Raw genomic sequence first — 22,073 nt, forward strand, 5'->3', positions numbered from 1 at the left:
AGGCCATTCAGGCCTTCAAGCCCGGTCTGCCGTTCAATGAGACCATGACTGATCTTCAACACCATTTTCCTGCACTATCCCCGTATCCCTTGATGTTTTTAATGAGATACATAGAGAAGATGTTTCCATTTATGGAGGAATCCAAAACCAGTGGGTCATGAATATAAAATAGTCCAATAGGGAATTCAGGAGAATCTTCTTTATCCAGAGAGTGGTAGGAATGTCAAACGCACCAACACATTTTTATAGGGTTGATGCATTTAACGGGAAGGTAGATAAGCACATGAGGGAGAGAGGAATCAAAGGATATTTTCATCGGGTTAGATGAAGGGGGAGCTGGGGGGAGAGTAAACTCTGGCATAGAGCTGTTGGGCTGAATGGTCTGTTTCTGTGCTGTATATTCTATGTAACTGTACTGTTCCTAGCACTGGATATCAGCAAACATCTTTACCCAGAGTGGTGAGAATGTGGAACTCGCTATCCCATGGAGTAGTTGAGACACATGGCATTGATGCGTTTAATGTGAAACTACATAAGCACAGCAGGGAGAAAGGAATAGAAGGATATGTTGATAGGATGAGATGAAGAGTGATGGGAGGAGACTCATGTGCAGCATAAACACCAGCATGGACCAGATGGGCAGAATGGCCTGTTTCTGAGCAGTTTCTATAATGGGGGGGGGGGTGCGGGGGGCGCTGGCCGGGGGGAGGTTTGCATAGCATCTGTAATGCCAGCTTTACACCCTGGAAGCGACTCCAAAGCATACCCCGATGTCTGGCGTCCACTCTTTAGCATCACCTCTTTCAGGCCCTGCTAAGAAATGGTTCGATCTTTGGACTGGCAGTCAAAGAGTTAAAGTGTCTGGCTGTGGGTGGAGTTTTAACACTGACTGCACAGAGGAAGCAAAGGGAAGCAGTTCAGGATCAATTTCAGTGCTGAGCAGCTTCATCCGACAGAAGGGGGACTGAAGACTGAGGGACTCAGCAGGACTATGCTGGCCATCTTGCTATGTGCCTTCACCCAGGTTATCTGCACTGGAGGTGAGAATCTTGGAATGGAAAGCAGCAATTTATCTCTTTCCCATTTCAATTTGTTGTAAATGGCCAGAGATTGACCCTGTCGCTCTAGTTTACCAGTAAATTGTGAGCATGTTAATGTCAGATGTGTGCGAGTGCCGACCGCTTAGTTATCACCGTCTCGTTTACTCAGTTAAGTCCCTTCTGAAGGTGACTGGCTTCAAGAGTGACTAAGCATCTCGTCACCCTCATGAATTCTTTACTGTACTTGGGAGGAAGTCAAGGTTCATTGTTGAGTGTCAAAAGCTCTTTGTCCTTCAATTGTCTGATGGATTAATAACAAACCAAATTCTTCTTATTTTGTTTCATAACAAGTCAAAGAAAAATGGGGCAGTCAATGATTGCGGTTTACTGAGCTTGTCTAGGGAATAGCTGAACTGTACAGTCTAGGGTGGCCACAGAATTGATCCTTTTTTAAAATTCGTTTATGGGATGTGGGCGTCGCGAGGCCAGCATTTATTGCCCATCCCTAATTGCTCTTATTGTCCTGATATTACATAGTATGGCAATAGAGTCAACAGCACAGAAACAGGCCATTCGGCCCAGCTGGTCTATTCTGGCTTTTATGCTCCACATGAGTCTCCTCTCATCACTCTTCATCTCATTCTATCACCATGTTCTTCTATTCCTTTCTCCCTGCCGTGCTTATGTAGTTTCCCATTAAATGCATCTATACTATTCGCCTCAACTGTTCCAGTAGTGAGTTCCACATTCTCCTACTCTTTGAGCGAAGATGTTAGCTGATATTCGTGCCAGGAACAGGACAGTTGTCCTCTTTAGAAGCACCTTCCAAACCCGCGACCTCTACCAACTAGAAGGACAAGGGCAGCAGATGCATGGGAACACCACCACCTGCAAGTTCCCCTCCAAGCCGCACAACATCGCCGTTCCTTCACTGTCACTGGATCAAAATCCTGGAACTCCCTTCCTAATAGCATCCCAAGGACTGCAGCGGTTCAAGAAGGCAGATCACCACCACCTTCTCAAGGGCAAACAGGGATGGGCAATGCAATGCTCACGTACTATGAAAGAATAAAAAAAGAGTGGGACTAGCTGAGTTATTTTCACAGAGATCCAGCACAGACAAGATGGGCTGAATGGCCTCCTTCTGTGCTGTTCTTCTTTGGCCTCCTTGTCTCGAGAGACAATGGGTAAGCACCTGGAGGTGGTCAGTGGTTTGTGGAGCAGCGCCTGGAGTGGCTATAAAGGCCAATTCTACAGTGACAGACTCTTCTACAGGTGCTGCAGATAAAATTTGATTGTCGGGGCTGTTACACAGTTGGCTCTCCCCTTGCACTTCTGTCTTTTTTCCTGCCAACTGCTAAGTCTCTTCGACTCGCCACATTTTAGCCCTGCCTTTATGGCTGCCCGCCAGCTCTGGCGATCGCTGGCAACTGACTCCCACGACTTGTGATCAATGTCACAGGATTTCATGTCGCGTTTGCAGACGTCTTTAAAGCGGAGCCATGGACGGCCGGTAGGTCTGATACCAGTGACGAGCTCGCTGTACAATGTGTCCTTGGGGATCCTGCCATCTTCCATGCGGCTCACATGGCCAAGCCATCTCAAGCGCCGCTGACTCAGTAGTGTGTATAAGCTGGGGATGTTGGCCGCCTCGAGGACTTCTGTGTTGGAGATACGGTCCTGCCACCTGATGCCAAGTATTCTCCGGAGGCAGTGAAGATGGAATGAATTGAGACGTCGCTCTTGGCTGACATACGTTGTCCAGGCCTTGCTGCCGTAGAGCAAGGTGCTGTAACTGTTCTATAATTCAATAATTCTAGTAAATAATTTCTGCACCCCCTTCAAGGCCTTACATCCTTCCTAAAGTGTACTGAACAGAATTGTCACAGTACTCCAGCTGAGGCTGAGCCAGTGTTTTTCTAAAGATTTAACATAACCTTCTTGCTTTTGAACTCTATTCATCTATCCCTAAAGCCAAGGATCCCATATACCTTTTTACCAGCCTTCTCAACTTGTCCAGCCACCTTCAAAAATTTGTGTACATACACCCCCAAGTCTTTCTGTTCCTGAACTCTCTTTAGAATTGTACCATTTGGTTTATATTGCCTCTCCTCATTCTTCCTACCAAAATGAATCACTTCCAAAATTGGGACCCACTCGGCTGGCCTGGATTAGAAGGGGAGAGAGGGGCAGGTCTTGGTGCTTTGGATGGACACAGTAGTCAGAAGATGAGACCATCATTGACAACGAGCCTGTCAAAGTATTACTGTGAGGGGTGATACTGATGCCAGGTGTAGTCCACTGCCCATGCATTGCACCTGCCCCTGGGCCATGAAGTAGAACATTGCCAGTGATGGGCACAGCGGGATGGCAGCTTGCAGGATGGGCTTCAATGTACAGGGTTTTTGGATGAGCCGAGTTGCACAATTAGGACTCGCCAACTCCGAGCCGACGTATTCCAGGAGGTTTTTTCACATGACCTCCAATAATCCCCCTCTATTGCTCGCCCAACCCCCAAGCCCGTGAACGACTGAGCCTGGAGAAACCCAGCTAATTGTCACTGGAGAAAAGATTGAGAGAGGCTCGATGGAGATGCAAAGGGACACAGACACTAACAATGTGAACAGACCATTGAACATGGACTGGGAAAGTGGAACTAACAGGGAAGCTGTACAAATCAACAGGTCTCAGGGGAGAACAGAAGATTCCCCAGAGTAACGGATAGGGACAACAGATACCCAGCAAAAATAAAAACAACTCGACCGGGTCTATTAAATCCTCCGAAAGGAATGAAACTGGGTGAATAGGCGATTTGGAATGAGGCTGAAGGTTACAGGATCGTGCACTGGGTTAGTTAACTCCAGACCCTCTAAAAGAGTGTTTGTGGACCAAATATGGGGAGCATGGGATGGGTTTAAAATCAGAAGCAGCTCCACTCGCATCAATAATCGGTTGGAGTGAATGCAAGCTCGGAGGTATTGACAAGATCACCAGATAGGCTCAATGACAAAGGTACTTTATCCAGTCCGATCCCACTCTCCCTGTCTACTGAGACACTCCATCAGACAAAAACCCTAACTACCTTCATCACAGGGACCAACTCCAACTTGACATTCACAACCGTCTTGTAAATCCGTGGAAATCCAACTGTTCTCACTTTCTCCCTGTTACGACTGAGCAGGAGGAGTGCACTTCTCCCACTTCTCCGCAGCTCACAGAATATCAATACATTTTCCCACTTACCAAAACAGCCAATTAGATCATCTATTTATCCCCAGAATAAAGCAATCCAACCAGGTTTCTTTAATAACCAACAAAATTATCCGTTTATTATAAAACCAAACCTTAACCAATAATGAAGTAAATATATATGTGAATCAAGATATTAAAGCTCCTTATTTTTCCCCTAGCCCTCACGCACATGCACATATATCCAAAAACCGGTAAACTAAAAAAAAAGGATTTTTGTTTACAGCTGTTTCAAAGGAATAAAAGGAATAAAAAAATCTTAGATTGCAATGATCTGGAAGGAAGTTCTTTGGTTTGTCAAGGCGTCCCAAAGTCAAATAGTTGGATGCCACTCAAAGTCTTTCCAGGTGAGGTTGATGAACAGTTTGAGTTGGGTAGGCGTTCAAAAACATTCAACTGTAGAAGGCTTCTTTAGGTCTTCCATCGGGGTGTAGCAACAGGTATCAGTTCTCACATTCGATGCAAAAGTCTTTTTAAAGATGCAAGATTTCTGCAAATATTCAGGGTTTCTTCAAAATACAGGAGGAAACAGTACCACTTCATACAAACTTTTGCTTTGCAAGACCAAGCATTCTTTACAAAGAGGTAATGTCTGTCTGGTTCTTTTTCTGATCTCCTGGCAGGTCCATCTCAAATTCCAATTGCCTGCTTTTAGTCCAAAACCCAGCTTCTTTTAACAGTTCAAAGTGAAACTGAGGTTTTCTAAGCAAGTCCCATGGCAATCATAAATTTTCTCTTGTCACAACAGAGGGTAGCTCTTAGGCCAAACCCCCTGCTGGTTTCCTTGAAATCACATGGCTTCCAGTGTTTGTTTACTGGTCAAAACCCGGAACCTCTCGTTGACCCTGCTTTTTCTTTTAAAGCAACCATAAAGTTCAGCTATCTCCAGATGTTTCAATGTTCATTAAGTCTTTTTTTCTTACTTTTTAAAAATATAGATTCCAAGTTTTAGCAAAAAATATGGACTCTCCATCATGTCCTTACTCTTAAAACTTTTTGTATTCTTCCTTATTCTGAGTCCTCTCACACTCTTTTTCTCTCTCATTCTATCTGTTTCTATACCTATCTCTTTCTCCCTCTCTGTCTGCCTCTGCCTCACTCTTTACCTCTCTCTCTCACTCTCTTTATCTCTCTCACTCTCTCTGTCCCTCTCTTTCTCTTTCTGTTCCTCACTTTCTGTCTCTGTCACTCTCTCCCTGTCTCTCTCTCTCTGTCCGTGTCTCTCTGTCTCTGTTTTTCTGTCTGTCTCTTACTATTTCACTCTTTATCACTATTTTCTTTCACTTTATTTCCCTTTCATTCTCCACCTCTTTCTTTGTCTCTCTCGCTCTATCTCTCTTTTCTTTCACATTCTTTTTTGTTGCCTCTTGTTTTCTCATTATCAATTTCTCTTTCTCCCTTTTTCTCTTCTCTCCTCTTTTCTCTTTCCTTTCCATCTCTGCTTTCTGTTTATTTATCTCTCCTTTCCCTCCTTGCCTCTCTCTCGCTCCTCCCTTTCTCTTTCTTTCTTGCTGCACTCCTTTACTCATCTTTTCCCTATCATCTGCAAGAGCAGAGGGGCCTGGGTGTATATGTGCATAAGTCATTGAAGGTGGCAGGACAGGTTGAGAGAGTAGTTAATAAAGTATAAATAATAAAGTATCCTGGGCTTCATTGATAGGGGCATAGCATACAAGAGCAAGGAGGTTATGTTAAACTTGTATAAGACGCTAGTTCGGCCTCAGCTGGAGTATTGCGTCCAGTTCTGGGCACCGCACTTTAGGAAAGACGTGAGTGCATTGGAGAGAGTGCAGAAAAGATTGACGAGAATGGTTCCAGGGATGAGGAACTTCAGTTATGAAGATAGATTGGAGAAGTTAGGACTGTTTTCCTTAGAGAAGAGAAGGCTGAAAGGTGATTTGATAGAGGTATTCAAAATCATGAGGAGTCTGGACAGAGTAGATAGAGAGAAACTGTTCGCACTAGTGAAAGGATCGAGAACGAGAGGGCACTGAATTAAAGTATTTGGTAAAAGAAGCAAAAGTGACATGAGGAAAAACTTGTTCACACAGTGAGTGATTAAGGTCTGGAATGCATTGCTTGAGAGTGTGGTGGAGGCAGGTTCAATTAAGGCATTCAAAAGGGAATTAGACTGTTACATGAAAAGGAAGAATGTGCAGGGTTATGGGGAGAAGGCAGGGGAATGGCATTAGGTGAAATACTCACTCGGGGAGCCAGTGTAGACACGATGGGCAGAATGGCCTCCTACTCTGCTGTAACTATTCTGTGATTCTGTGACCCTTTTTCTCCTGCCCCTTTCTCCTTCTGGCTACACATGTAAATAAACTGAGTAAACCTATACTGTAAGGATATATTATTAGGAGTAGTGTTTGCCCATAAGATGTTATAACGTAGCAACCTAGGAACAAGTGGAGGCCATTCAGCCCCTTGACCAATTTCTGCCATTCAACAAGATCATGACGGACTTGTAACTTAACTCCAGTTACCTGCCTTGGTTCTGTAACCCTTAATACCCTTGCCTGACAAAAAACAATCAATCTCAGTTTAGAAATTTTCAATTAACCCCCCCCAGCCTCAACAGCTTTTTGGGGAGAGACTTCCAGTTTCTCACTGCCCTTCACGTGAAAGACTGGAAAATGGGAAGAGAACAGATAGGCGCTTGATGGCCGGCATGGACAGGATGGGCTGAAGGGCATGTTTCTGTGCTGTATAACTCTATGACTCCTGAATGGCTTAGCTGTAATTTTAAGGTTTTGCCCTTTTGTTCTAGTCTCTCCCACCAGACGAAATAGTTTCTCTCCATCTACTCCTTTAATCAAATTAATTAGATCACCCCTTAGACTTCTATACTCGAGGAAATACGAGCCTAGTCTGTGCAAAGCATCCTCTTACTTCATCTCTTTGAGCCCCCGTATCATTCTGGTGAATCTGTGCTGCACTCTCTCCCAGGTTATTATATCCTTCCCGAAGTGAACTGCCTGGAACTGATCACAGTTACCGCAGCTGGAGTCAAACTCAATACTACAGTTAACACATGTGAGCTCTGCTTCATGGCTGTAGATTAGAGAGATTGTGATGTGCATTGTTACTTATATTTTTGCTGCAATAATCGTTTTTTCCTCATCATAACCATGTTTAGTACTTTAGATGATATGAGTAAAATGAGCAAAGGGCCTAATAGTGTCTCAGGAGAGCAGGAGCCTGGAAAGTTTGGTACAGCACACAACTACCCGACCATTGGTGCTTACGAGCTAGGAGTGTGGAGTCAGAAAACTGCCCCTACACTGTTTTTTAAAAATTCTTTCATGGGATGTGAGTGCCAGCATTTATTGCCCATCCCTATTTGCCCTTGATAAGGTGGTGGTGAGCTGCCTTCTTGAACCGCTGCAGTCCATGCGGGGTAGGTAAATCCACAGTGCTATTAGGAAGGGAGTTCCAGGATTTTAACCCAACGATGGTGTAAGAACAGTGATACATGACCCAAGTCGGGATGATGTGCGACTTGGAGGAGAACTAGGAGGTAGTGGTGTTCCCATGCAGCTGCTGTCCTTATCATTCTAGGTGGTAGAGTCAGGCGTTTGGAAGGTGCTGGTGAGATGCTGCAGTGCATCGTATTTCAGAAAATGCACCACGTGAAGTTTGATGAGAAGGTTGGAGGATCTTTTACTAATTTCTGTGCTTTTTTGCAATATGTTGTTCTGCCCCACAGGTCTCAGTAAACATGGCTGGACCATGGAGAGCCCAGACAGGGTGACAGGTAGGGAAGGGAAGCCTGCTGTTCTGTTCTGCAAGTTCACTCACCCTCACTGTGGATATAAAGGCAACATCACCCTCACATGGAAAGAAAAGGGGAGAAATATGGTGCTTTTTAGTTGCACAAATTATCTGTCGCTAAACTCGCAGATCATTGGCTTTGAGAATCTGATCCACCAGAATGTAGACAAGCGTTACCGAGTGATGGGGAACCTGAGGGAAAATGATGCTTCCATCATCATCAACCAGCTGACTCTACGTGATAACTATCAGCAATATATTTGTCTTGTGGATCTGAAGGACTATTCCAATGAAACATCCCAAAGCTCGATTCAAACAATTCTTGTGGTAGCAGGTGAGCATTTGTCTAAAGTTGGAAAATCAGATTGTCAACGATTGCAGTCAGAAAATCATGCAACACAGAAGGAAGCCATTCGTTCCATCATATTTGTGCCGGCTCTTTGATTGAGCCATCCAATTAGTCCCACTCCCTTGCTCTCACTCCATAGTCCTGTAACCTTTTCCTTCTCGTGTATATCCAGCCCCTGAAAACAACCCCCCCCTCCCACCCCACCCCCCCATCGTGTGCACTGCCCACATTGACCAAGCTTTTGGTCCCCTGTCCTAATCTCTCCTTCTGTCGCTTTGGTGTCATCTTTCAGATGAGATGTTAAACTGAGGCCCATCTGTCCTGTCATTTGAAAGTAAAAGATCCCAAGGAAAAGATTGAGAATGGGCCTATATTCTCTGGATTTGTGATAAATGAGCGGTGATCTCATTGAAAAGTATAAAATTAGGAACATAGGAAATAGCAGCAGGAGTAGGCCATTCGGCCCCTCGAGCCTGCTCCGCCATTCAACTAGATCATGACTGATCTTCTACCTCAATGCCATTTCCACGCATTATTCCCATGTCCCCTGATACCTTTAATATCTAGAAATCTATCGATCTCTGTCTTGAATATACTCAACAACTGAGCCTCCACAGCCCTCTGGGGTAGAGAATTCCAAAGATTCACCACCTTATGAGTGAAGATATTCCTCCTCATCTCAGTTCCCTGGTTCCCGACCCCCAGCCAGGAGAAACATCCTTCCTGCATCAACCCTGTCAAGCCCTGTGAGAATTTTGTAATTTTCAATGAGATCACCCCTCATTCTTCTAAACTTCCTCTAATTCTTAGAGGGATTGACAGAGTAGATGCTAAGGGGCTGTTTCCCCTGGTTGCAGAGTCGAGAACTCAAAGTCAGAGTCACCAGATAAGGCGTCGATTATTTAGGACTGAGATGAGGAGGATTGTGAATCTTTGGAATTCTCGATGCAGAGAGCTGGGGTTGTTCAGTCATTGAGTATATTCAAGACTGAGATCAATAGATTTTTGGACTTTAAGGGAATCAAAAGATATGGGGATAGTTTGGGAAGGTGGATTTGATGTAACTGTTTAGCCATGATCTAAATGAATGGTGAAGACGTGAGGAATTGTATGGCCTACTCCTGCTCCTATTTCTTATGTTCTAAAAGAACCTCAATTAAATCTCACATCATCTTCTGTGTCAGCTGTGGCTTAGCACTCTTGCCTCTGAGTTTGAAGGTTGTGGGTTCAAGACCCACTTGAGGGAGTTGTGCCCATAATCTAGACTGACCATCCCAGTGCCATACTGAGGGAGTACTGCAGTGTTGGAGGTGCCATCTTTCAGATGAGAATTTAAACTGAGGCCCTGGCTGTCTCCTCAGGTGAATGTAAAACATCCCATGCCACTATTTCGAAGAAGAACTGGGGAGTTATCCTTGCTGTCCTGGCCAATATTTATCCCTCAATCAACATCAATAAAAATAGATTATCTGCTCATCATCACATTGTTGTTTGTGGGAACTTGCTGTCTGCAAATTGTATTTCCTACATTTCAACAGTGACTACACTTCAAAAATACCTCATTGGCTGTAAAGCGCTTTGGGACATCTCAAGGATGTGAGAGGTGCTATAGAAATGCAAGTCTTTCTTTTATCTGTTGTAAAGATGCCTCACTTTCTGTTTCAGTGAATATTGCTACACACACATACATAATGTAAACTGTCCCCATATACTGTGTTACTGAATAATAAACATTCTTTAAAACCCTTCTCTATCTCAGCTGATGAGAAGAATATGTGGCCAGTGTCTGGGAAGAAGAGAGATTCTGTTACATTGTCCTGCACCTTCAATCCCCCTGACTTGTATCTGACCTCCATCACTGTCCTCTGGATGAAGGAGAATCCACACAAAGAGTCCACTGTTTTTAATCACACTCGTTCCTTCGATCCTGGTTCTTACTATACTGACCCAATTATTGTAAATGAAGACAATCGGTTTGAACTGATCGGAAACCCAACCCAAGGAAATGCCTCCATACGGATGAGGGACCTGCAGCTGAATGACTCCAGTGACTACTTCTGTCATGTACACGTCAAGAATGGGGGAGGGGAAAATGTGACGCAGGATGTTGTGAAACTACAGGTTGTCGGTAAGGAAACATCAATGCCAATGATAACAGGAAAATGTAACTTTTCAATACCTCTATATCAGGTCTATATAGCTGTATATCTTGTCCTCCAGTCATTGAATGATTTTGATTTTTTTTTTAAAGTTCATTCTCAGGATGTGGGCGTCGCTGCCCAGGCCAGCATTTATTGCCCATCCCTAATTGCCCTTGAGAAGGTGGTGGTGAGCTGCCTTTTTGAACCGCTGCAGTCCATGTGGGGTAGGTACACCCACAGTGCTGTTAGGAAGGGAGTTCCAGGATTTTGACCCAGCGACAGTGAAGGAACAGCGATATAGTTCCTATTCAGGATGGTATGTGGCATGGAGGGAAACTTGCAGCTGGTGGTGTTCCCATGCATCTGCTGCCCTTGTCTTTCTAGGTGGTAGAGGTCGCGGATTTGGAAGGTGCTGTCGAAGGAGCCTTAGTGAGTTGCTACAGAGCATCTTGTAGATGGTGCACACTGCTGCCACTGTGTGTCGATGGTGGAGGGAGTGAATGGAGACACTGTGGGCTAAGACAAAATAAGCAAAGATTGACACAGCAGAGAAGAGGCTATTTGGCCTGTAATGTCTGAGCTGGCTCTTTGAAAAAGCTATCCAATTGGTCCTACTCTCTTAATTGTGTATTAATTGGGTGTTTAATTGTATTTAGTGGGTGGACATTAATTGTGAACTCATCTGTACTCGTACACATATATATATAGGAGCGGGCTGAAAACGTGGTTTCAATGTGGCTGGAGATGCACTAGGTTAAATGTGTATCTCTGTGAATAAACATTTTTAAGTGTATACAGACATGTCTCCAGTTCTATCCTTCGCTGCCTGCCTATCTGAGTTGTAACGCACTCCCCTGCTCTTTCCCCATAGCCCTGCAATGTTTTTCCCTTTCAACTATCTATCCAATTCCCATTCAGAAGTTTTATTGAATCTGCTTATCGATTACTATCGGTGATATTAGTAAACAATTTCTTAAGGCAAAAGTAAAATACTGCAGATGCTGGAAATCTGAAATAAAAGCAGAAAATGCTGGAAGTACCCAACAGGTCTGCCCGCATCTGTGCAGGGAAAAACAGAGTTAATGTTTCAAGTCTGTGGCCTTTCATCAGACTCGGAGATATTAGGGATTAACAGCTTTTAAGCAAGTGCAGAGCCAGGGAAAAAAAGTTGGGGGCTTGGCAGGGGTGTGGAGGGGGTGTTGTTTGTGATAGGGTGGGAGGCAGGAGAGACTTAATGGCAAAGGGGATGATGGCTTCAAAAGAGAGTACAGGAGCAAGGATGTCTTACTGCAGTTATACAGGGCCTTGGTGATACCACATCTGGAGTATTGTGTGCAATTTTGGTCTCCTTATCTGAGGAAGGATGTTCTTGCCATGGAGGGAGTGCAAAGAAGATTTATTAGGCTGATTCCCGGGATGGCAGGATTGACGTATGAGGAGAGATTGGGTTGACTAGGCCTATATTCACTGGAGTTTAGAAGAATGAGAGGGGATCTCATAGAAACCTATAAAATTCTAACAGGACTAGACAGGCTAGATGCAGGGAGGATGTTCCCAATGGCTGGGGAGTCCAGAACCAGGGGTCACAGTCTCAGGATACAGGTTATGCCATTTAGAACTGAGATGAGGAGAAATTTCTTCACTCAGAGGGTAGTGAACCTGTGGAATTCTCTATTGCAGAAGGCAGTGGAGGCCAAGTCATTAAATATATTCAAGAAGGAGATAGATATATTTCTTAATGCCAAAGGGATCAAGGGATATGGGGATAAAGTGGGAACAGGGTACTGAATTGGACAATCAGCCATGGTCTTTTTTGAATGGCGGAGCAGGCCTGAAGGGCCAAATGGCCTACACCTGCTCCTATTTTCTATGTTTCTATGAGAATTGGATAATTATCAGCAGAGAAAAGGTTTGCAGGGCTACAGATAAAAGGCAGGGGAGTGGGACTCGGTGAGTTGATCTTGCAGAGAGCCAGCACAGACATGATGGTCTGAATGGTCTCCTTCTGTGTTGTCAGCATTCTATGATTCCATTCTATGATTCCTTGGGGCACGGCAAATGTGTGCAGTAATGGGACAAGTAAAGAAACAAAAGGTGGGTCCAGACAGAAGTTGAGAATGGTGACAACAGAATAGCAGGGGACAAGGGAAGCATGGAAAATGTGTTAAAGAACAGAAGACTATGTTGGCTTGTTAATGTGAAGGAGAAAGGTGGGGAGATCCTCGGGGTGCAGACCACCCCTCCCCCCTCTCGGCCGTATACCGATAGGGGATCCTCACGAAAACGAACCTCCTCCACTCCCAGTGTCTCTGGTGCACCCATCCTCCATTACCAGCATCTGACATTTCTCTAGTCACGACTTTCACCTGGTGCTAACCTATTTATTTTAACTGAGTGAAATCGCAGAGGACTCTGATTCACTCTTGCTTTTTCCACTGTGATTTCTAGACCACAATGTTTTCAGAACCATTGCTTTCCCCATTTTTTCTTTTCGTTCACAGGATGTGGGCGTCGCTGGCTAGGCCAGCACTAATTGCCTATCCTATTGATGTGATCTCTGCCTCACCGTGCTTGTACAATGGTGCATGCAATACCCCAGCTAGCAGCCTCTTAAATGATATCTGAATCATCTCACCCATTGTTTACTTACCAGCAATGAAGGACCTGGAAGCCTTAAAGCCCTAGACTTTACGAGATATAATGCGTGGCAAGAAACATTCGTGCCACACAAGTGCCAGGCAACGACCATCTCCAATAAGAAAGAATCCAACCATCTCCCCATGACATTCAATGGCATTACGATCACTGAATCCCCCATTATCAACAGCCTGGGTGTTACCATTGACCAGAAACTGAACTGGAGTAGCCACATAAATACTGTGACTACAAGAGCAGGTCAGAGGCTGGGAATCCTGCGGCGAGTACCTCACCTCCTGACTCCCCAAAGCCTGTCCACCATCTACAAGGCACAAGTCAGGAGTGTGATGGAAAACTCTGGCTGAGTGCGGCTCCAACAACACTCAGGAAGCTCAACACCATCCAGGATAAAGCAGCCCGCTTGATTAGCACACCATCCACCAGCTTCAACCTTCATTCCCTCCACCACCGACGCACAATGGCAGCAGTGTGTACCATCTACAAGATGCATTTCAGCTACTCACCAAGACTCCTCTAACAGCACCTTCCAAACCCTCGACCTCTACCACCTAGAAGGACAAGGGCAGCAGATGAATGCGAACACCACCACCTGCAAGTTCCCCTCCAAGTCACACACCATCCTGACTTGGAAATATATTGCCGTTCCTTCACTGGAACTCCCTCCCTAATAGCACTGTAGATGTACCTGCACCACATGGACTACAGTGGTTCAAGAAGGCAGCTCATCGCCACCTTCTCAAGGGCAATTTTAGGGACAGGCAAAAAAATGCTGGTCTTGCCAGCAATGCCCACAACCCATGTAAGAATATATATTTTAAAAATCCTCCCCTAAAGGACATTAGTGAACCAGATGGGTTTTTACCACATCATGGTCACCATTACCGAGACTAGTTTTTTATTACAGATTTTATTTAATTGAATTTAAATTCCCATCTGCCATAGCAGGATTTGAATGCATAGCTCCTGATCATTAGTCCAGGCCTCTGGATTACTAGCCAAGTAACATAACCACTATGCTTATTCCTTATTCATAGAGGTCACTTCTCTACTATTTTTAAGCTGATGTCATGCTGTGCATCCAGATGGTGGGCTAATGATGTTCAAAGTAAAATGGGCTAATGGATTATCCAAATGGATTTTAAATATAGATTAATGTAGAGTTATAAAGGATGAAAGACATGGGCAGAATGGAGGAACAGCCTCGAGTCAAAGTACAAACAGAAAGATGCTTGTTGGTCATCACAGAAGGCATCCAGCCAATGGGAATCATTATCACAACAAGGCTAGTGGAGTATTGGAGTGCAGCTTGAGGGGATTTGGGTGGATTTAGCACCGTCTTTGACAGGGCATGGATATTACTGGCAGGGGTTCAGTGAAGAATGACCAGGGTGATCCCCTGGACCTCTGACCCTTCAATTATGAAATGAGATTCACTACTTTGAACATTGAAGGCGAGAAGACCCTATTGAATGTGAAATGTTTAGTTGACTGGATAGTGTAGATGCGAGTGTTAGTCAGTTTGGACCCTGTCATATAATTAACAGGCCTCAGGCAGGATTCGAGATTAGAAACAACTTGCAGAATAATGGAGATGTAAAGAAGACTCCAAGTTAAAGACGTTAACAGGACAAGGAATATTAGGAACAGGAAGAAGCTATCCAGCCCCTCAAGCCTGCTCCACTGTTCAATTAGATCATGGCTGATCTCTACCTCAAATACCCGCCTTTGCTTCAACTTCTTACCCAACAAAACGCTATCAATCTGAGTCTTGATAGCTCCAGCTGAGGAGACGATTGCAGATTTCTACTCCTCTCTGTGTGTAAACGTGCTTCCTGATTTCACTCCTGAGTTTTAAGATAATATCCTCTTATTCTGGGCTCCTCCAAATAGTTTCTGTACCTACTCTATTGAATCGTTTTACTATTTTAAACAATTCAATTAAAATTCTAAAGCCAAGCGAATACAACCCGTGTTTATGCAACCTGTCCTCAAAATGTACCCCTTTAAGTCCTGGTTTCATTCTGATGAATCTCTGCTATTCACCAACAGCCCACCCTCGCTCCCACTAACTCCAATTTATCCTTCATGAAATGAGTTTCACCAAATTGAACCTACTCCTGAGAGACAGGTGAAATTTTTATCTGAATGGAGAGTGTAGATGCGAGCATGTTATTTAACTTTGACACGAGTTTATCATTAACAAGCTTCAGGTAGGGTTTGAGATTAAGAATCACAGAGCTGTACAGCCCATTCTGAATCCAGGTCTTCTGTTTTACCGATTTCCCTTCCTAACAGCACTCTGTGTGTACCTGCACCACATGGACTGCACCACCACCTTCTCGAGGGCATTAAATGGCCTAGCCAGTGACGCCCATATTTCATGAATGAATAAGAAAAACTTATCCATATCTTTCTTTCTTCCCCAAGCCCCAGCCACCATCCTGGAACTGTCAGCTGTGAATGATAATATAAGTGGAGACACCATCATGTGCAGGGTTGAAGGGGAGCCACCTGCCAACATCACATGGATTGACCCTGAAAACAATACACTGCCTGAGGACAGCAACAGTGCAACAGTCACACGAGTGCCGGACAAACATCAAACTGTAGGAGAGTTTCTTAACCCAACACTGAGAGGGACCTACAGCTGTGTGGCTGTAAATGAACACGGGAGAGACGTCTGTCAGATCCACTTCTCCACTGTTGACGCCATCTACTCGAATTTCATAGTCGGGATGTTGTGTCTGATCCCTCTAGTTAAATTTCTCCTCCTTCTGATAACAGGGATCATTCTTTTCATTAAAATAAAAGGTATGTGCAACTTTGCCTGCTTTGTGATCAAAGCAGGAATGGGTAAGTAATCAGTGAAGTAATTACCTCTCAAATTGACAAAAGTCAACCCTAAATGTGACTGAAAATGAGAAAGCTGCTTCTCCAGATTGTGATGAATACACTGAAGTTTTAAACTGTAGCGTCAACTTGTATCTAATATCAAGATAGTGGGGAGGTGGTGGTGTCACAGAGCTAGTAAGCCAGAGGCCCAGGTCTAATGCCCTGGGGACACGGGTTCAAATCCCACCATGACAGCTGGTGAAAGGTACATTCAATTAATGAATTAATAAATAAAAATCTGGAATTGACAGCTAGTCTTTTATATATACTAGTAGATCTCTTTTCAGAGGTCTGATGTGAATGGGAGAATTATGCAAAGTAGCATCACAAGGGACAATACTTGATGCAATATGGTGGCCCTGGAGAATGTGGGGTTTTCGGATCATTTTATTCCACTTGAGGAAAGTTTAATTTCCATTTTAACAGTAGCCGCATTGATGAGTATATTGGAAATAAAACCACATCTTCCGTGAATATGGAGACTCTGGACTGTGTACATGAATAATATTTCTGAAATGAAACCTCTCCAACCTACAATGTCCTTCAAACATTTTAGGCATATTCCTCAACTTTCAGGTTGGATCTCTGGCCTTACAATTCATAGTTTTAACTCCAAATTCTATATTATATAATTGATACCTCTTATGTGCAGTAAGTTGAAAATACTGAATGTCTGTTGGACTAAGTACAGTTGAATATTTACTATTCTGTTTTTTTTCCCACAGATTAAGTGACCGTACAACCTGAGGGTAAGTGACCTGTGACCCCCCAACATGACCCTTTGTTAATTTCCTGTCTGACCGCACCAGCTTACAATCCTGAATGTGATTGACAATAGGGCATCTCAGTATTAGTTTGCCTTCCCCTTTTTTTCCTGTTTTTATTTCTTCTCTCTAGGCTAATGGTCAGATGGTTTCACAGTTCGGCGCAACATCGAGGGCCGAAGGTCCTGTACTGCGCTGTAATGTTCTAATTCTAATTCTAATTCTAATGTGCCTGGTGTAGTACTGAGGGAGTGCTGCACTGTCAGAGGCAACGCCTTTCTGATGGGATGTTAAACTGAGGCCCCGTCTGTCCTCTCAGTCACTATTTTGAAGAAGAGCAGGGGAGTTCTCCTTGGTGTTCGGTCAATATTTATCACTCAACTAAAATCACTAAAAACAGATTTTCTGGTCAATATCTATCTCATTGCTGTGTGTGGGATCTTGCTGTGTGCAAATTGGTTTTCGTGTTTCCTATATTACAACAATGACTACACCTCAAAATTACTTCATTGGCTATAAAGCACCTTGGGAAGTTGTGAAAAGTGCTATATAATGCCTTTTCTTCATTTCGTCATCTGTTTTCTAATTTCCATTGCAGACCTTCTCTTTATCGTTTGACATGATTTAACACACCATCAACGATCAACCTTTTACACCATTGCCCAGCTCCCTCACCTGATTCCATGTTTCCGATTGTCACCACAGTATCTTCAGCCCTCACACTGTTACCTCGAGAGTCCTCCATTGGACTGTCCTTCGCCCCTTCCTCATCTTCAAGTTTCTCTTTTGCAACACGACTGCAGAAGTGGGGGGAGGGGAGGGAGGGGGGTCATCTTCCCCATTACACTGACAACTCCCAGCTCTACCAGTCCACTACTTCCCACAATCTCTCCACTGCCTTGTTGCTGTTAGACAGCTTGTCCGACATCCAGTCTTGTAAGGACTGTCCTTTCCTCCACCTAAACATCAGGAGACTGAAGCCATTGTCTTTGTTTTCCTACCACAAACTTTATAACCTAGTCAAACAACTCCCCGGCTATCATCTCAGGGTGAACCAGACTGCTTACAAACTTGCCGTCCTATTCAATCAAAAACTAGGCAATCGACCCATCACAAAATTACCTACTTGCACTGATATAACAGTATCACCCTCCACCCTTATCTCAGACCATGAACTGCTCAATGCCTCTCAAAGCCTTTGTCCCTCCAGACTTGACTATTCCAAAGTCTCCAGCCAGTCTCCCATCTTCCACCTCCATAGACGTAAACTCGTCCAAATCTCTGCTATCTGTATCCTAACTCATAGCAAGTCCCATTCACCCATCAGCTTTGTGTTCTCTGCTTTACATTGGCTCTTGGTCCACCAGTGTCTCACATTTAAAATACTCATCCTCATGTTCAAATCCCTCCTCCATGACCTGGCCTCTATATCTTCAGCCCTACAAACCCTCCAAACCGAAATTTTCTGTGCCTCTGACGCTGGCCTCTCGTGTATCTCCCTTCCCTTCTCTCCACCACTGGCAGCTGTGCATAGACTTTTATGATCTGGAATTGTTTTTTCTTCCAGCCCTCACACTGTTACCTCTAGGCTCCTCCTCCCCCACCGCCAGCCCCTCCATCTCTCCACCTCCTCCTCCTTTGAACCTCTTCATAAAACCTACCGCTGACTAAGCTTTTGATCACCCTTCCAAACAGCTTCATTTTTTGTTTCCTTACACATCTGAGAACTGTTTTGGGGATGTTTTCTACATTGAAGCTGCTATACAAATGCAGCCAGTTTTCTGCACCTCGGTGTGAAGAGGAGAAATCATTTGGTCACTACATCCTCAACCACATCATCTGCAGGTATAGTCTGTCACACAACAAACTCCTGACCTCTTGTACTGAATCTCAGTCCCAGCAAACCCCATCATGGGTCTGATGTATGTTGGTGGGTTTGTAGACAATATGCCACATGGCAGTCTCACCTGTGGGCTGTATCTGTTTGCATTTGAAAACTGTCGATTGTCTCCTCATAAAGCAGACAGCTATTTCCTCTGGTAGGGGGAGTCCGGAACAAAAGGGTACACTGGTAAAATAGGCCAATCAGGAGCGAAATCAGGAAGCGTTTTTCACACGAAGGGGAGTGAAAAGCTGAAACTCTTTCCCCCAAAAGAATGTGGATGCTGAGGGTACATTGAAGTTTTCAAGACTGAGATTGATTGTGGTTGGGTGAGGGGATCAAGGGATATGAAGCAACAGTGGGAAAATGGAGTTGAGATACAGATCAGTCATGATCTAATTGAATGGCAGAGCAGGTTCAAGGGGCTGAACGGCCTACTCCTGATCCTATGTTAGCATTGAAATTTATTGTCATGCCTTATTGTAGATGGCACAGCTGGTATTTATTTTAATCACTGACTCTCACTCTCCTGGATTTTGTTTCCTTGGCAGGCAGCTGAAGGATTCATCCGTTTACAACAAAGTCCGTGTTCACAGTTGTCCTGAAGTCTCGGGGAGCTTGCCTCCAATTTCATGACTGCACAATAGCTCTTTGTATAGTGAAGGGATGATTCTGTGTATTGAGGGGCCTGTAGTTTGGATCCTGGAACACCAAGAAACATAATACCCTGTTGGTTGCCATGGCAATTCCGCACCATGGAAGACACAATTTCTACTGCAAACCATTCCTAGACAACTTAGTTGCATTTTTACCATTCTTTTTGGTTGCAACTAAAGTGGACATCTTTCAAGCAGACTGTGGAGCGCACAGTATTATTACTCTCATCATTCTCTGTGCTAATACTTGGTGAAGTATCTTTCCATAACAGCACTGCCTGTGTAGGAGAACAGCCACCTGTCTGTCTTTAGCGAAAGAGAGAGGAAGATTGCAGTAACCCTGGACCCAAAATCTGAACTCCTCAACTTCAAGAGTTTTGTTCGAATTACTCGTGACACAGGTTGCTCTTAACATCTTTGAGAGTTACAACATCAAGCTGCACTTTTGAAAAAGTCTGACTGTAAATTATTGTGTTAATAATTGGTGAAGCCACTTTTGGTACAGTGGAGGCACTCTACCTTCAATAAAGGGGGAACGGTAGCATAGTGGTTATGTTACTGGCCTAGTACTCCAGAGGCCTGGACTAATACTCCGGAGACATGAGTTTAAATCCCACCACAGCATCTGGTGGAATTTAAAATTCAATTAATAAATCTGGAATAAAATGCTAGTCTCAGTAATAATGATCATGAAATTAGTGGATTGTTGTAAAAGCCCATCCTGTTCACTGATGCATTTCAGAGGAGGAAATCTGCCATCCTTACCTGGTCTGGCCTACATGTGATCCATAGCAATATGGTTGACTCTTAACTGCCTTCTGAAATGGCTTAGCAAGCCATACCGTTGTCAGTGTCAATAAAGGCTGGCTTTGCCAGTGATGCTCACATCCCAAGAACAAATACAAAAAGGCACTAAATAGCTTGACACAAGAGTGATGACAAGGACGGTTAAGGGTTTACTATTGACAGGCTCAATGGAAGTAAAGAATTTGTTTCCTGTCATTGAGGTATCCAGACCAAGAGGTTGTAAATGTAAAAAGTCACGAATAGGAAATTTGGGAGAAACCTCTTGACCCAGAGAGTGTTTAGAGTGTGGAACTTGCTAAAACAAGTAGATGTTGAGGTGAATAGCAGAGTTGCTAAGGGGAAGCTAGATAATCACATGAGAAAGAAGGAATAGAAGGATATGTTAGTAGGGTGAGATGCAGTATGGTGGGAGGAGGCTCATGTGGAGCATTAACACCCCAGCATGGACCAGTTGGGCCGAATGGCCTGGCTCTGTGCCGCAGACTCTGCCTCGCATCACAGAGCCAAACTTGTGTTCATTCAAGAAAAGGAGATAAAAGGGGCACCTGGGCTCTAGAATGCTGCATAAACGCTCCCCTGTGCTGCCTCAAAACTGTAGCTGAGGTTGAGTTGGCAGCAACTGAACTACATGCAGTCTGCTACTGCCAGGTCCAGTTTGTGCTGGGGGATTGGGACTGGTGCAGGAGAGACAGTGTGAGGTGAGGATTTAGTTGTCAGCATTGTTGTTGTACGGAACTGCCAATAGTTTCAAACTATTTACACTTTGTCACTTAAATTTAGGGCAGCGCAGTGGTTAGCACCGCAGCCTCACAGCTCCAGGGACCCGGGTTCAATTCTGGGTACTTACTGTGCGGAGTTTGCAAATTCTCCCGGTGACCGTGTGGGTTTTCGCCGGGTGCTCCGGTTTCCTCCCACAGCCAAAGACTTGCAGGTGATAGGTAAATTGGCCGTTGTAAATTGCCCCTAGTGTAGGGAGGTGGTAGGGAATTATGGGATTACTGTAGGATTAGTATAAATGGGTGGTTGTTGGTTGGCATAGACTTGGTGGGCCGAAGGGCCTGTTTCAGTGCTGTATCTCTAAATAAATAAATTGATTCACCTACAAATTAATAAAAGATATTTTAGAATTCTCGTGTGTGGTTTCTTGTGGCTTGTTTCAGCCTTGGCATCTTTTTCTGGAGATCTTAAAGAAGGAATAAACTTGCATTTCTATAGCACCTTTCACGACGTCAGGATGTCTCAAAGCACTTTACAGCCAATGAAGTAGTTTTGATGTGTCGCCAGTGCTGTAAAGTCGGAAGCGCATCAGTCAATTTGTGCACAGCAAGCTCCCACAAACTGCAGTGATCATAACGAGATAATCTGTGTTTTTTTTTCATGATGGTGGTGAAAAGTCAGAGATTCATGGCACAGAAGGAGGCCATTTGGCCCACTGAGTTCACGCCGGCTCTCTGTCCAACTATCCAGCCAGTCCCATTCCCATAACCCCGTAACCCTGCACGTTTATTTCCCTCAAGTGCTCATCCAATTTCCTTTTGGAAGCATTCATTGTCTCCGCTTCCGCATCTTCGTAGGCAGTGAGTTCGAGGTCATTTCCACTCGCTGAGTTAAGAAAGCTCTTCCTCACATCCCCTCGGCATCTCTATCCCAAAAACCTAAATCTGTGTCCCCCTAGTCCTTGTACCATCAGCTAATGAGAAGAACATTTCTTTGTCAACCTTCTCTAAACCTGCCATAATCTGGTACACCTCTATCAAATCTTCCTGCAATCTCCTTTGCTCCAAGGAGAACAACCCCAGCTTCTCCAACATCTGGTCTCGATCTCTCAGTGCCTCACCGAGTGGTGTATTTAACACCGCCC

The 22,073-nt window shown here is 44.3% G+C and overlaps 1 protein-coding gene across 1 annotated transcript; it reads left to right on the forward strand.

Annotated features, from left to right (window-relative positions):
- The first annotated feature begins 901 nt into the window (after positions 1–901).
- On the forward strand, positions 902–21,341 carry LOC137368912 (sialic acid-binding Ig-like lectin 15). Its single transcript, XM_068029196.1, has 6 exons — positions 902–1,040; positions 7,999–8,397; positions 10,172–10,540; positions 15,639–16,022; positions 16,829–16,852; positions 19,301–21,341. The coding sequence occupies exons 1-5, from the start codon at positions 992–994 to the stop codon at positions 16,831–16,833; spliced, it is 1,206 nt and encodes a 401-aa protein (XP_067885297.1). The 5' UTR covers positions 902–991; the 3' UTR covers positions 16,834–16,852; positions 19,301–21,341.
- Positions 21,342–22,073: the final 732 nt, after the last annotated feature.

This window comes from Heterodontus francisci, chromosome 4, assembly GCF_036365525.1.
Source record: "Heterodontus francisci isolate sHetFra1 chromosome 4, sHetFra1.hap1, whole genome shotgun sequence".
NCBI lineage: Eukaryota > Metazoa > Chordata > Chondrichthyes > Heterodontiformes > Heterodontidae > Heterodontus > Heterodontus francisci.